This window comes from Cibotium barometz, chromosome 28 (genome assembly GCF_041138505.1).
Source record: "Cibotium barometz isolate CiBa-2024 chromosome 28, ASM4113850v1, whole genome shotgun sequence".
Lineage (NCBI taxonomy): Eukaryota > Viridiplantae > Streptophyta > Polypodiopsida > Cyatheales > Cibotiaceae > Cibotium > Cibotium barometz.
Window position 1 is genome coordinate 35,458,277 of NC_141073.1, and position 12,879 is coordinate 35,471,155.

The 12,879-nt window shown below is 46.2% G+C and overlaps 1 protein-coding gene and 1 pseudogene across 2 annotated transcripts; one reads left to right on the top strand and one right to left on the bottom strand.

Annotated features, from left to right (window-relative positions):
* The first annotated feature begins 7,284 nt into the window (after nt 1–7,284).
* Nucleotides 7,285–8,357, top strand: LOC147622776 (uncharacterized). The gene is made up of 2 exons (XM_086822610.1): nt 7,285–7,696; nt 7,999–8,357. Exons 1-2 carry the CDS (start codon nt 7,285–7,287, stop codon nt 8,355–8,357), a joined length of 771 nt encoding a protein of 256 aa, XP_086678736.1.
* Nucleotides 8,358–9,963: 1,606 nt separating this feature from the next.
* LOC147622777 (glyoxylate/hydroxypyruvate reductase A HPR2-like) lies at nt 9,964–12,538 on the bottom strand (annotated as a pseudogene). Its single transcript, XR_015269583.1, has 2 exons — nt 11,989–12,538; nt 9,964–10,721 (listed from the first exon to the last, which is right to left on the bottom strand). The product of XR_015269583.1 is annotated as a glyoxylate/hydroxypyruvate reductase A HPR2-like (transcript).
* Nucleotides 12,539–12,879: the final 341 nt, after the last annotated feature.

The following is a 12,879-nucleotide window of genomic DNA, read 5'->3' on the forward strand; positions in this document are numbered from 1 at the left end:
TGTTTTTGCAGAAAGGAGGGGCTGGTTTTTCATGAACATAGACCATGTCGATGGCGTTCAACTGATGGAATTTTCAGCTTCTCTTTGCTTTGGGTTCGAGATTGTTTTGAGATCAGTTCGAGGACAGTTTATGGGCTGTCTTTGTTTGGCTGCAAATTCAGCTATATGTACTTGGGTTTTTGGCTACAAGTAGAGGTCACTTGGTTATGTTTCTTGGCATGGGAGTGATGCAAGCTCGCATGGCTGCGTGCTCATGGAGCAGATTGTTTTCTTCCTGCTAGAAAGGAACAGAGGGACCTACAGTTATGGGCAACTCCATGTTTCCAGATGTTTCATGAGGGAACAGGTAACTAGATGTATGTCGTTGTTGGCAATGTTGTTGAATGGTGCCATGAATGGTCTGTATGGAAACAGGAGAGAAGTTTCAAAGGGAAACACGCCTAAGGGTTTCATGTGGAAACAGGTCATAGGTTTCTCGAGGAAACATGTTTTTGGGTTTCTCCAGGAGATAGGTCACATGCAGGCAGAAGATACAGGAATGGACACATGCTTGGTACAACCTTGCTACTGATTGGTGGGGACAGGGGACAGGGAATCCATGACAGAGATGGATGGTACCCTTGGAAGGTAGAGAGGGTTGGTACAGGTGTGTCGACTGTATGGTATGTTGTGCTGTGATATGAGTTCTCTTTTGAGAGACAGTTTGGGAGTCTGTGTTGTGATGCAGAAGCACTGGATGTGTCAGGGTGTGATGCTGTTCATAGTGTGAGAGGCTATGGATGGTTGTGGCAGCCCTGATCATAGGAGAAAGCTTTTGTATGCAAACTCAATGTGAGAGAGTCTTTCGATGTGAACAATGGCTGGACTTTTTTGTGGATGCCGAGTGGACAAGAAGCCATGATGCAGGTTCTTTGCAGGCTTCAGGGGTTCTACTGAGACGGCTGAGTTTCCAGCCTTATTGTAATCAAAGCTCTTAAAATCAATTAAAGAAATACCGCAAGGGACGCCACTGCGTTTTGGGGCCAATCGGTGTCTGTGTACTGTTTGCAGGAGCACTCTACCTCCCCCTGTTTGTTTTCCTTTTCTAGGTCCTCAATGGCATTGAAGTGTTTTATGTGCGAGTGTTTGTTTCACCGCCCGTTAGGCCGGTTTCAAAAGCTAAGGAGCACAAGGAACCCAAACTTGCTGCTAGATATTATGGACCTTTTTAGATTACCGAGAAGATCAATGATGTATGTTATCGATTGGATATTCCAGATAATTGGAGGATACATAATGCCTTCCATGTGAACTTATTGAAACCATATACGGGACTACCCCTAGAGGAGCCTGTATTGGAGGATCCACCAAAGGTGGAAGAACAAGAAGAAATTTTACAACCGAAATAGATTGTATTCCATTTCGTGAGAAAAAGAAAAAAGACATTGGTTAGAAAGTTCCTCTTGAAGTTTAAGAATTATTTGCCTATATGGATGCAAAATGGATGCCAAAATAGTACTTCAATGACTATCCAGATAAACTTCAAGCTTATGAGGAAGTGGTTGGTCCAGATGTATTTGAAGTACATACTTAGATGTCTTGTGAACAAGATAGATTTAAGAGGGAGGGACTGTACCCTTCGCCCTCTTCATTGAAGTGGTTGGTCCAGATGTATTTGAAGTACATACTTAGATGTCTTGTGAACAAGATAGATTTAAGAGGGAGGGACTGTACCCTTAGCCCTCTTCATTGTATATATTCATATTGCAATGGAATTGATCATTATCTTGCTTGTGTAATGGTTAATTGGACATGCTCTAGTTCTGGGTGGCAACGATGCCCGAAAGCCAAAGGAGCAAGATTTGTATATGGGAGGCAATGATGCCAGATGACCCATTTAATGGCACAATGATGCTAGATATTTTAGACTTCGCAATTAGGCGGTCATTGCGACCAAATGGCCCAGATGACTGTATTGGATTTCACATTTGGGTGGTCATTGTTTGCGACCAGATGGCCCAAATGACTATACTAGATTACATAGTCAGGCGATCAATGCGACTAGATGGCCCAAATGACTATTGATGATTTCTCGGGCAATCCTAGTGACCAGATGGCCTTGAGTGACAGTTTGAGCAGTTTCCCTCAAAAGTTAGATGGCTCAGCACAGTTTTTGATGAAACCAAACAAGACAATCCATAAACGGGAAGATCATTACTTGTGCACTTCATAATGATATATGTTTGAATTTCTTTGACTTTGTGTGTTTTTGATGTGTGGACAATGCTTGGATTTATGGCATGTGATAATCCACTGGGCTCTAGACTACCTGGCCAATACTTAGTAGACGTGAATGATGCATACTTGTTTGTTGACTCGTTTATGTCTAGTTTTGCAGAAGGTAAGCATGCATTTATTATATTATCTAACACATGTGAGACAACATGCTATGAAGATGTACCATTAAGAACAAGGAAATCGATCAACGAAACGGAATAAAGATGTTGCTAGATGAGCAGAAGGCACCACATATATGAGGAAAGACCAGATGCACAAGATCACCAAATGGGGCTAGTGCCAAGAACATATGGAATATGTGTATCCCACAATTAAGGACAACTGTGATATAAGAGGGAGGGAATGTAACTATTTGGCCCTCCTACCTCTTTTCACATGATGGAATTCATGCTTGGACACATGGACAGACAAATGAAATCTTGGGAACAGGGATCTTGAAGTTAGACTCAAGAACAAGCACCAATTTTGGTCAAAAACCAAGAAAAAGCAAAAAGTCAAACTAAGTTGACCGTGAACCAAGGGCACCATTGGAAAGAGGAGACAACCGGATCAAAAAGCTAAAAGATGCTTTGTCAAAAAGTAGCTCCAAGGCCAAAAAGTAAGGCCCTGAAGCTAGAAAAGCATAAATCAAGAACTTTGGCCATATTTGATTATTATTAAAATATTTAAAAGACAAAAGACAAAAGCAAATCATGGCAAAAAGTAGGGACCCCATTCAAGTATAAAAGAAGCATGTATCCTTTTTTATGATAGAGATCAACAGGGATACATGGCCAAAATTAGGGATCCCCTTCAAGTATAAAAGAAGCATGTATCCCTTTTGATGATATAGATCAATTTGGTGGAGATCAACTCTGTGAAGATCTACTTTGTGGAGAAGAGTAAAAGGATTATCTCCATCATCCTCTTCGACTACACGTCGGGTCATCGCCTTCTTGTGCTGCCAGCTACACCTATGGTGCCATCTCCTTGAGATGCCATTGTTGGTGGTACAACCACTCTATAGCGTCACCACTGCTAGTGGTACAGCCGCCCTGTACTGCCACCATTGCTGGTGGTACAGTCACCCTATAGCACCCCCACCGCTGGTGGTACCCTATAGCACTATTGTACTGGTGGTAAAGATCCCTTTTACCCTTCTTTCTTTATCTTTATAAGTCTTGGACACGTGGTTGAGTCTCACTGCACGCCCCGGCAGGCTTACATGAGGAATGTGAAAGTTCAGAGTTTGCCTCACTTCTAAAGCTGGAAGACTCAAAAACTTGGATGCACATTCTTATAAATATGGACATCCTCTCAAATGAGAATAGGCACAAGATGCCACAATAGATGCAAGGAAATCACATCAATATATATGTTGAGCGCTACAGTAACGTTTGCCAAAATTTGAAGGTGATATCCATGACCAAGAGGTGGTATACCTCTTGGGGCCTAAAAAGGTCAAAAGGGGAAATCCCGAGAGGAGAGGCTACGTATTGGTGAAGCGGCTATAGACCATCCAGTATAGTAAGGGTGATCCTCTGGGACTGGGCTCGCACAAGAGTCTGCTATACTGGAGAAGAAGATACAAGGGTAGGGGCAACTACTGGTGTCAAGGGTGTATACTCCGGTGTAGAGGGGCGCACCGTGAATGAAGATGGATGAATGTCCTCAGAATAAGTGCAATATTCATGAAAAATGATGCCACACTCGGGGAGGGTAGTGCCCAGATAAGGATGACGCCTGAGTATAAAACAATAATGATCCAGATCCTGTGCAGAAGTACGAACAAGGATCACCCACACGTCGAATTCTCGGAGGTGAGAAGTCGGTGTGGCTATCTGAATGCGGTAATGAGTGGGCTGAAAAAAGGGGGGGCACACTCACTGGAACAGGGGCTGAGACTGGTGGAGAAACACGGGTAGGAGAGGGCACTATGGACTAAGAGGGTGTATCCTGTAAATAACTGAAGTCATAGGTTTCCTCTGCCATAAGCCGTCGCAAAAGAGGGTAGTGTGTGTCCACGTGATCGGAGAGGTGCTTTTGATCACGTAAAAAGGGGTATTGGCCTCGGAGGAGTGGAGAGCCCGCAAAAGAATGAAATGGCGGGTTGCTGATATGTTAATACTCCACATTATGTGAAATGTGTATACCCAAGAAAATGGAAAAATCACACCTCAAGGAGGTTGCCATAATAAATAGTATTGCTGGAGAAGAAGCACCAAGGTAGTAGCCGTCAAGCCACGGAAAACACCAACTACACGTGGCTAGTCCAAACACCAACATAGACCGCAAGAGCCTAGCAATGAAGAGGGCTGCTTTCGAGGAAGGGAGGCGGCAGCAAGCCGGCGCGCAGGAGACCAAGACAGGCGACGGCGAGCGCTTGGCTGAAAACGGTCGCAAGGGTGGCGCGGTTCGTAGAAGCCCGTAAGGTAAGTTTATGGTTTTTTTTTTAAGATTAGAGAGAGACCCACGTGTCAATATGATGTAATAAAATTTTGTGTTTTTGATGGTGTAAAGGTGACGGCCTGGATTGTGTAGCTGACTAGAGGGAAAAGGTGCGCCGCTTCGAAGGGGCACCGCCAGCAAAGAGAAGAGATGGCGAGCAGTCGCTATTCGGCGGCAATGGGCTCAAGGTCAGCAACTGCATGAATCAACGCTAGGGGCTCACGCTGGCAACGAACGAAGTGAGGAGGGGGGTGTTCCATATTTGGCAGCGAGGGGAAATTCCTGCCATGCTGCGAACGCCTAACACCACCGGCAGGGAGGGAGGGTAGTCCAAGTATGCAGCAAGGGTTCCCTCTCTGCAATACACACGGTGCGTGTGTATGGGTGTGAAACCTTTTTTCTTTTTTTTACATCACTATGAGCAAGGATTTACGCCAAGTCCACCATCGCTCTGCTTCTTCCATACAACACCGAGAAGAGGGGTGGACGAGGGAGTGCCACGAAGAGGGTGAGGCATAACAACCCACGGGTAGGAAAAAATTTTGCTCTGAAACCACTGTAAAGCTTTTATAGCTTTATTAACATGATTAAGACTTAATTAATAAACACAAGACAAATGCTGCAAGAAAGATTGAGTTGTTTGCATTGAGACAGGGGCCTTTCTTAAATAGAGGCCAAAAGGGTACAAGTGAAGAGACACATCCCTGGGAAGGGGTGTGGCTCTTGAGTCAACGGTTATGTCCTTTGGACTTAGGGGTGTGTCTTTTAATGAATAGACATGTCCTTTGATAGTGACCCATGTGTAAGGGTGTGACCCTTCACAGGTGTCCTTTCAGTTAATAAGGGATTAAAGTGTAATTAAGGAGAGATTAAGAGAATTAGTCACAATCGTGACATGCCAGATTGGACACGAGCTTCTTGATGAGGCAGTTGAGCTCATGGTTGCAGATGATTCTTTGGGAGGCAGGATTGCGTATCTTGTGGTTTCTGCGACATGCGAAGGATCATGGACTCTTTTACATAGGAGCGGGATTGATGGATGGAGTCTGACTCCACAATTAGAGTGACTCAGATTGGGGAGGAGATCCAGACACCATAGTAACAGGGGACGGAGGGCTGGGACGCGAAAACGCCGTCCCGAATCAGCAATTCGTTTCGGCACGGGCTGGGGACGGAGGGGATGCCTCGGGCACATGCATCACAAGGGGACGTTGTCCCAAGAACGGCGGAACGGGCTACGCAGGTCGAGGACGGGACTGGAATGGGACGACCGCAGGGCAACCTTTTATTTTTTGGTATTTTTTGCGCCATTTTTTCGCCATTTTTCGCCTTGTTTTTTTGCCATTTTTTTTTCGCTTTTGCCCGTTGCTTTCCTCCCGTTGGTGGCTAGCAGCTGCCCGTTGCTTTCCTCACGCTGGCCTATTGCCATCACCCGTGACCTGCATGCTGCAAGGTTGCACCACCATGAGCCTATAAGGCTTGTGCTCTCCTCTCTCTCTCTCTCCCCCAGTGCCCAGGCCCCACTCCCTCACTCTCTCACTCTCTCTCTCTCTCTCTCTCCCTCCCTCACTCTCTCTCTCAAGTCTCAACCCGCAAGCTTTCTCTAGTATTCATGTACTCATGTACTCCCCCATATTCATGTATTCATGTATCCATGTACTCATGTACCCCATTTTGACAAGTAGCATTAGCTTCCCACTCTCCCTAGTTGCTGCTTCCGGATGCTCCCTACTGATGTATTGTAGGGCTAGATACTTACCTTCAATTCTTTCTTTTCTTTTCCAGACAATGTATCAGATGTCACATGGTTGTACCTTTGGTCTCATAGGTCACTTTGTCCTTTTGAAGACGTTAATATAACATTTCATTTCATTTCATTTCTAGGCTCTAGCCTTTCCCACTCCCCCACTCCCTCACTCTCTCTCTCTCTCTTTCTCTCAACTTTCACCCTCTCTCATGGCATCTTCTTCACAAGCAACCTTTGGCTCCGCACGTCGTGGTGGTGCTAGAAGAATCGATGGTTGGTCATAGTGGGAAAAGGTTAATGCCAACCGCCCTGAAAGTGGAGGAGGTTCACGCCCATGGTCTTGCAAGCTTTGCCCCTATAGGCGGACGAGTGGGTCAGACAAAGTGAGAGCCCACCTTATGCATGAGTCCGGGCACGAGGTTTGACTTTGCACGGGAGAAGGGAGCTTCTTGAGCGCATTGCCGGGCATGAGGCTTTGAGGGCTGCAAGGCCGGCACGTGTGGCTGTGGATCCTACAGCATTTGACACTACTTGAGGGGTCTATTTCAGGGTCAGGGGGTGCATTTACCGCATCTACACCATGGCCACATGGTGTAGGTTCCTTTGCGATGCCCACACCCGCGCGCGATGGCGGTAGAGTACACTTGAGGGAAGTTGGGATCTTAACAAGAAGAGGTTGATATAGCTGTGACTCGTTTCTTCTTCCATGACCATATTGCTTTCCATACTGCTAGGTAAGCCTTGACTCTTCCCTCTTGACATGATTTTTCTAAGTTTCATTCTTGAAAGTTCACTTGTTTCTTTTTGTAATCAAATCCGAGTACTTCAAGGCTATGGTGAAGAGGATTGGGGAGTATGGTCCAAACTACACCCCCCCATCATCGGAGTCTCTATGCACCACATTGCTCGACAAGGAGAAGCGCCTTGTCAAGCAAGCTGCAAAGAACACAAAGTGGCTATGGGCAAAGAATGGAGTGTCACTCACTGTAGATGGATGGAGTGACACACGAAAGCAGTCCATCCATGGTCTCATTGCATATTCCCGTGGCGAGATGTACTTTATTGCTTCACATGATGCCTCAGGGACAGGGAAGAGTGCAGACGTGCTTGCAGCAGAGTGGGCAAGTGGCATTGAGCTCATGGGCCCGGAATGTGTGGTGGGTTTTCTTGCAAATGGCGAGGCTGCAAATAGGGCAACTAGAGCTATTATTGAGGGCATGTATCCACACATGACTGTGTCATATTGTATGGCACATTGTTTGAACAATCTTTTAAAGGATATTGGAAAGAAGTCATGGATTAAGCCAATCATTCAAGAGGCCAATCAAATGGTCACATTTGTCTTGAACCACGAGTCCCTCCGCCACGAGTTCTCCAAGAAATCAAGGCTCTCTCTCACTTCTCAAATACTCAGACACCCGATTTGCCTTCAACTTCTTGATGCTAGCCCGCTTGAGGGAGTGCAGTGGTGCATTCAGGCAACTCTTCATCAACGACGAGTTCACCACTTCTGCATTGGCTTCAACAGCCATATGCATATTATGCAGGGAGCATGCAAAGAGCACTTCCTTTTTGGGAGGATGTGAAACGCATTGATGCTGTGGTGAGGCCTATTGTCCACTTGTTGATGCAACCATGCATCGAGAAGGTGTATGAGGCAATGGATAGAATGATAGAGAAGTTGCAAGAGTTAGAGCCCGATGAGAACAGATACGAGGAGATTCGTTCCTTATGTGTGACGAGGTGGAACTCCTATGCCTCTCCTATGCATGCAGCTGCGTATATGGTGGACCCTGAGTTTCAGGGTAATGGACAGGAGGGTGACAGAGAGGTCAGTGATGGTTGGAGGCGTATCTTGGATCATCTAGTGCGAGATGGAGGCATTAAGCGCAAAATCAGAGACTAGCTTGCTGCATACAGGTCCTTTCGTGGTGCTTTTGGTTGTGCGGATGCACAGGAGGATAGGTTGAAGATTGGGGTTGCTTTGTGGTGGGAAGACTGGTTCAGATGGGCCTGAGCTGCAACACTTGGCTATTCGCATTCTCAGCCAAGCTGTAAGCTCAGCTTTGGAGTTCTTACAGTCATATTGCATCAAAGAAGAGGAACCACCTTGGTGTAGAAAAGGCCAATGATCTTGTCTTTGTAACCGTAAACTTGGGAATGCTTTGCAAGGGTGCGACTGCAGAGACAGATCCCTTTACTCAGTGGGGGAGATGGAGCAGGAGGAGGGAAATGAGCAAGTGGAGACAACGCTTTCAGACTGGTCATGTAGGCAGCCATGATCATGACGCCAGTACTTCTCACGCTCCAGCCTCTCCGATTGAGCATTGCAAGCTGTATAATTTATTATTTACCTATGTTTCATTGTTTTTACTTTTGAGTCTTGACTCAGCACTTTATGTGCATTGTAGACACTAGTCTTTTGTTATTTGATAGTGATCATCATTCCATGCTTATATATAGTTTGAACTTTGTCGGTGTACTTAAGTCTTATTAGCGCCTGTTCAGTGTTTGCACCACGTATTGCACATTTAAAGTGATGCCTTGAATGTTCAAAGTATAAAAAAATAAATGTTATTTTATTTAGTGTGCTTTGTAGTCAATAAATTGCATATTCCATATGCCGTCCCTGTCCCCGTTCCCTGCCTTTTGCCGTTCCCCGTCCCCGTCCCCGTCCTCATTCCCCGTCCCATGTTACTATGCCAAATACGAGGAGACCTACTTCAGGCCCAGGAGCAGTTTTATGGAGCAGTAAGAGGGCGTTAACTTTTGCCTTGTCGTTGACAGAGGCAGAGTACTAGGCGGCTTGTGATGCAACTCGTGAGGTGGTAAGATTGCAGAGGTTGCATGGCAAGAATGGGCTTCCACTGGAGGAACCCACGGTCATCCAGAGGCACTTTGTTCGTGAATAGTTCGTTGCTAATGACATTTTGCTAGAGTTTTGTTCGACGGAGGACAATATGGTGGACCTCACGAAGTTGCTATCTCAAGATTTGCTCAGGCAGCACCCTAGCTCCCTGTGGTTGGTTTCACAGCCAGGAGCTGAGAGGGGGTGTTAGAAGTCATCTCCTGTCTTTACTGAGACACCAGGGCCTCTGTTGTGGGTGTGCCCGCCCTTGTAGGTGTTCTCATTTTTCCTCACTCCCCGTATTTTTTCCCATTTTTTATGTGGCTTGGGGGGCAACCCTGTGGTGGCAGGTGGACCTCTGATGCTGGCCGGCTGCATCTGTTTATGTTGGAGGTGGCCAACTGCCTTGGACAGGTCATGGACCTTTTTTCAGATGCTGGCCGACTTTGGGATATCTGGCCGACTGGTGATTTCTGCTGGTCGTGCGATATATGGTCCAGTCGGCTGCCTTTGGAGCTGGCCGACTGCCACTTGGGGTCATATAAAATGGCCCCACAGCCCCTTGCCATTCTTGTCTTGTATTTGGGATCTTCTTTGTGTATATAGAGCAGAGTTACACGCCCCCCCCCCCCCTCTCTCTCTCTCTCTCTCTCTCTCTCTCTCTCTCTCTCTCTCTTTTGCGCTGTTTTTCTGCATTGCGTTTGCTCTCGTGTTCCCAGATTTGGTCATCATCTCCACTGCGTATTCTGACATAGATAACCTTATGTGGTTTGGTCTTGTGGTTGCAAGGCAGCCACAATGCCAATGGGGCCTGTGGGTATTTGAAATTGGAACCTCTCCTCCCACCTCCTCTCCCAGAGTCACAACCAACATCTTCATTCCAAGAAAATCAGGCCTGGAAGCAATTAGTTTACAGGTGTCACCAAGGGTTTCCCAGAAAAATGGGCCTCGAGGTTGGCAATAAAAAGTTGTCCCATAGCCCTTCTAGTTTCTGTAGTTGCACTTCCAATATGTGGAGAAAGCACAACATTATCCATACTCAACAGCTCCGTGGAAATCCTCGGCTCGGTTTCAAAGACATCAAGTCCAGCAGATCCTAGATGGCCTTCTTTTAGAGCTGCAATAAGTTCCACTTCATTTACTACCTGTCCACGGGCTACATTCACCAAAGTGCCTTGTGGTCCCAATGCATCTAGGACTCTCCTGTTAATCAAATGCCTCGTTTCGCTTGTTAAAGCACAAGAGACTAAAATAACATCAGAATCTTTAGCCAGGTCTACCACATTGGCATAAAAAACATAAGGCACGTCTGGCTTTGGTGACTTCCCATGATAGGATATGCTGCACCCAAATGCTTCAGCTGTCCTTAATACACCTGCCAATGTGCCCAAGTCCTACAATGCCCACTCGCCTTCCACTTGCCTGGTCAAAACACCATCCCCACACTTTTTAGCACGAGGCATAAAAATATACCATAAAGAGCAGTTCAGAGAAGGATAATGTAGAAAAGAGAAGGGCTAGGAAGTGCATGAAATGTCCAATAACTACTTGGGGAGAAGAAGACTGATAGTCACACGACAGAAAGATCCAAACCCACCCCTTGCATGCACAGTGGAAAACTAATGTTACTTGCAAACTTAAGGAGAGTGTAATTCTAAACCTGAGAGGTTATCATCAAGGTATTAATCATCAGCTCAATGACATATGTATAATGTCGGCCCCATTGTTCATGAATCAGATAATTCAGGCCATGATGGGCTCTAAAATGTCTGCTACAGCATCCCCACTCACGCCATCAGTGCTCGAGAGATGACCACCACATCATGACGACATCTAACTAGGACATGGCTCCAGAGATGACCACCACAAGAGGTCCTAGTCATGACCTTCAAATTGGCCAGTTGAATCTAGGCACCAATGGATGGAAGTTCACAAATCCACAACTAACAGAACAAATCCACTCAGATGAGATTACAAGGGAAGCGATAAAATGGTAGTCACGACCTCCAGACATCTAGCTGCCTCTAGACGGATATAAGTTCACAAATCCACAATCTACAAGAACACATCTACTCAGAGGAGACTACAAGGAAGGAGATGAATCAGAGATGAAATCCTTGGCCATGCAGAATCAGCATACAGCCCCTCGGAAAACAAGAAATCAGGAATCTACTCCTTAAATGCTGAGTCTGAGCTTATTTCCAGTTTTCAAAACAAGCGGATCTCAGCTTGCAATGGTTCCCTCAGACATTACAACCACGATATCTTCATCTGATGTGCACAGCATATCTTCATCCTTCATGCACACGGTTTACACTAACCTGCATCAACTGGCCAGCCACAATCGACGAGCTCCCCAGTTTTTTTCCAGCCTACTGAAGTTGCCATGCTTTTAAACCTCTTTCACAGTGGAGGTAGGGTGGGAACAGAATACATAGCCAAACTGGCAGTTAAGGCCCATTAAAGACATTTAGAGAGGCTTTTCAGGAGTCTAATACAGGAGGCAAGGAACATGCAGGGAGCTGCAAACGGTTTGGATTTGCCATATGGACTACGTTGTTACTCAGAAAGGTGTAAATCGGTAAACATGCTATGCATGACAGAAAAGTTACACACGATCACATCCATGATGATCTCAAGCTTAGAAAGGACCGAACACACTGATATTTAATTCAAAGGCAGCACAAACCTTTCTCGTGAGCATGAAGGCACCTTGGAGAGGCCATGAGCCCTGTCGGATATAGCGATCGGCGGCGCAGAGGCGACGGGAGGCGGCAAGCATGAGAAGGATGGCGTGGTCGGCAACATCGGCACTGGAGATGGCGGGCACATTGGTGACAGGGATACCACGGCGCCGGCAGGTGGCAATGTCAACTTTGTCAAAGCCGGCGCCGGGGCAGGCGATGATGCGCAGGTTGGGAAGCGAGTCGATGAGGTCGGAGGAAACCCTTGCCCCCACCAGAGCCTGTACGCGGGCGCCCATTTCCATGTCCAAGGGTGCGCCACCATGTCGTTCCACGACCGTGAACCTCTCCTGTAATGAGACGAGGAGAGGTGGCGGAAAGTAATGGGCAGGGTCGAACGTGAAGAGAACGTATGGCTTTCCTGGCTTGATACCGGCCGGGCTGCACGAGCTCAGGTCCGCCATAGCTAAAGTACAGAGTAAGCCCTTTACGAATAGTGGTGTTACTTTTGGCTAATAATAAACTCTAGAGTCGTTCAAACCCTTTAGAGAAGAAGAAAATAGGATTGCAAAAGAAGTCTATAGAAGGTCATTCTCTCTGAAATTTACACAATAATAAACAAAGAAGTCCATAGAAGGTTACTATCTCTGAAATTTACACAATAATAAACTCTAGAGGGCATCAAACTCGTTCAAACCTTCTAGAGAAGAAGAAAATAGGATTGCAAAAGAAGTCCATAGAAGGTCACTATCTCTAAAATTGACACAAACATATATATATTGAAGGTCCACCTAGTTTATTGCCTTCAAATTGGGTAGGGTAGGGTAGGCCTTTTATATTTCACCCGTGAAGCCAACGTGATAATCAAAGAGTCTGCAATCTCGACTCTGCACCTA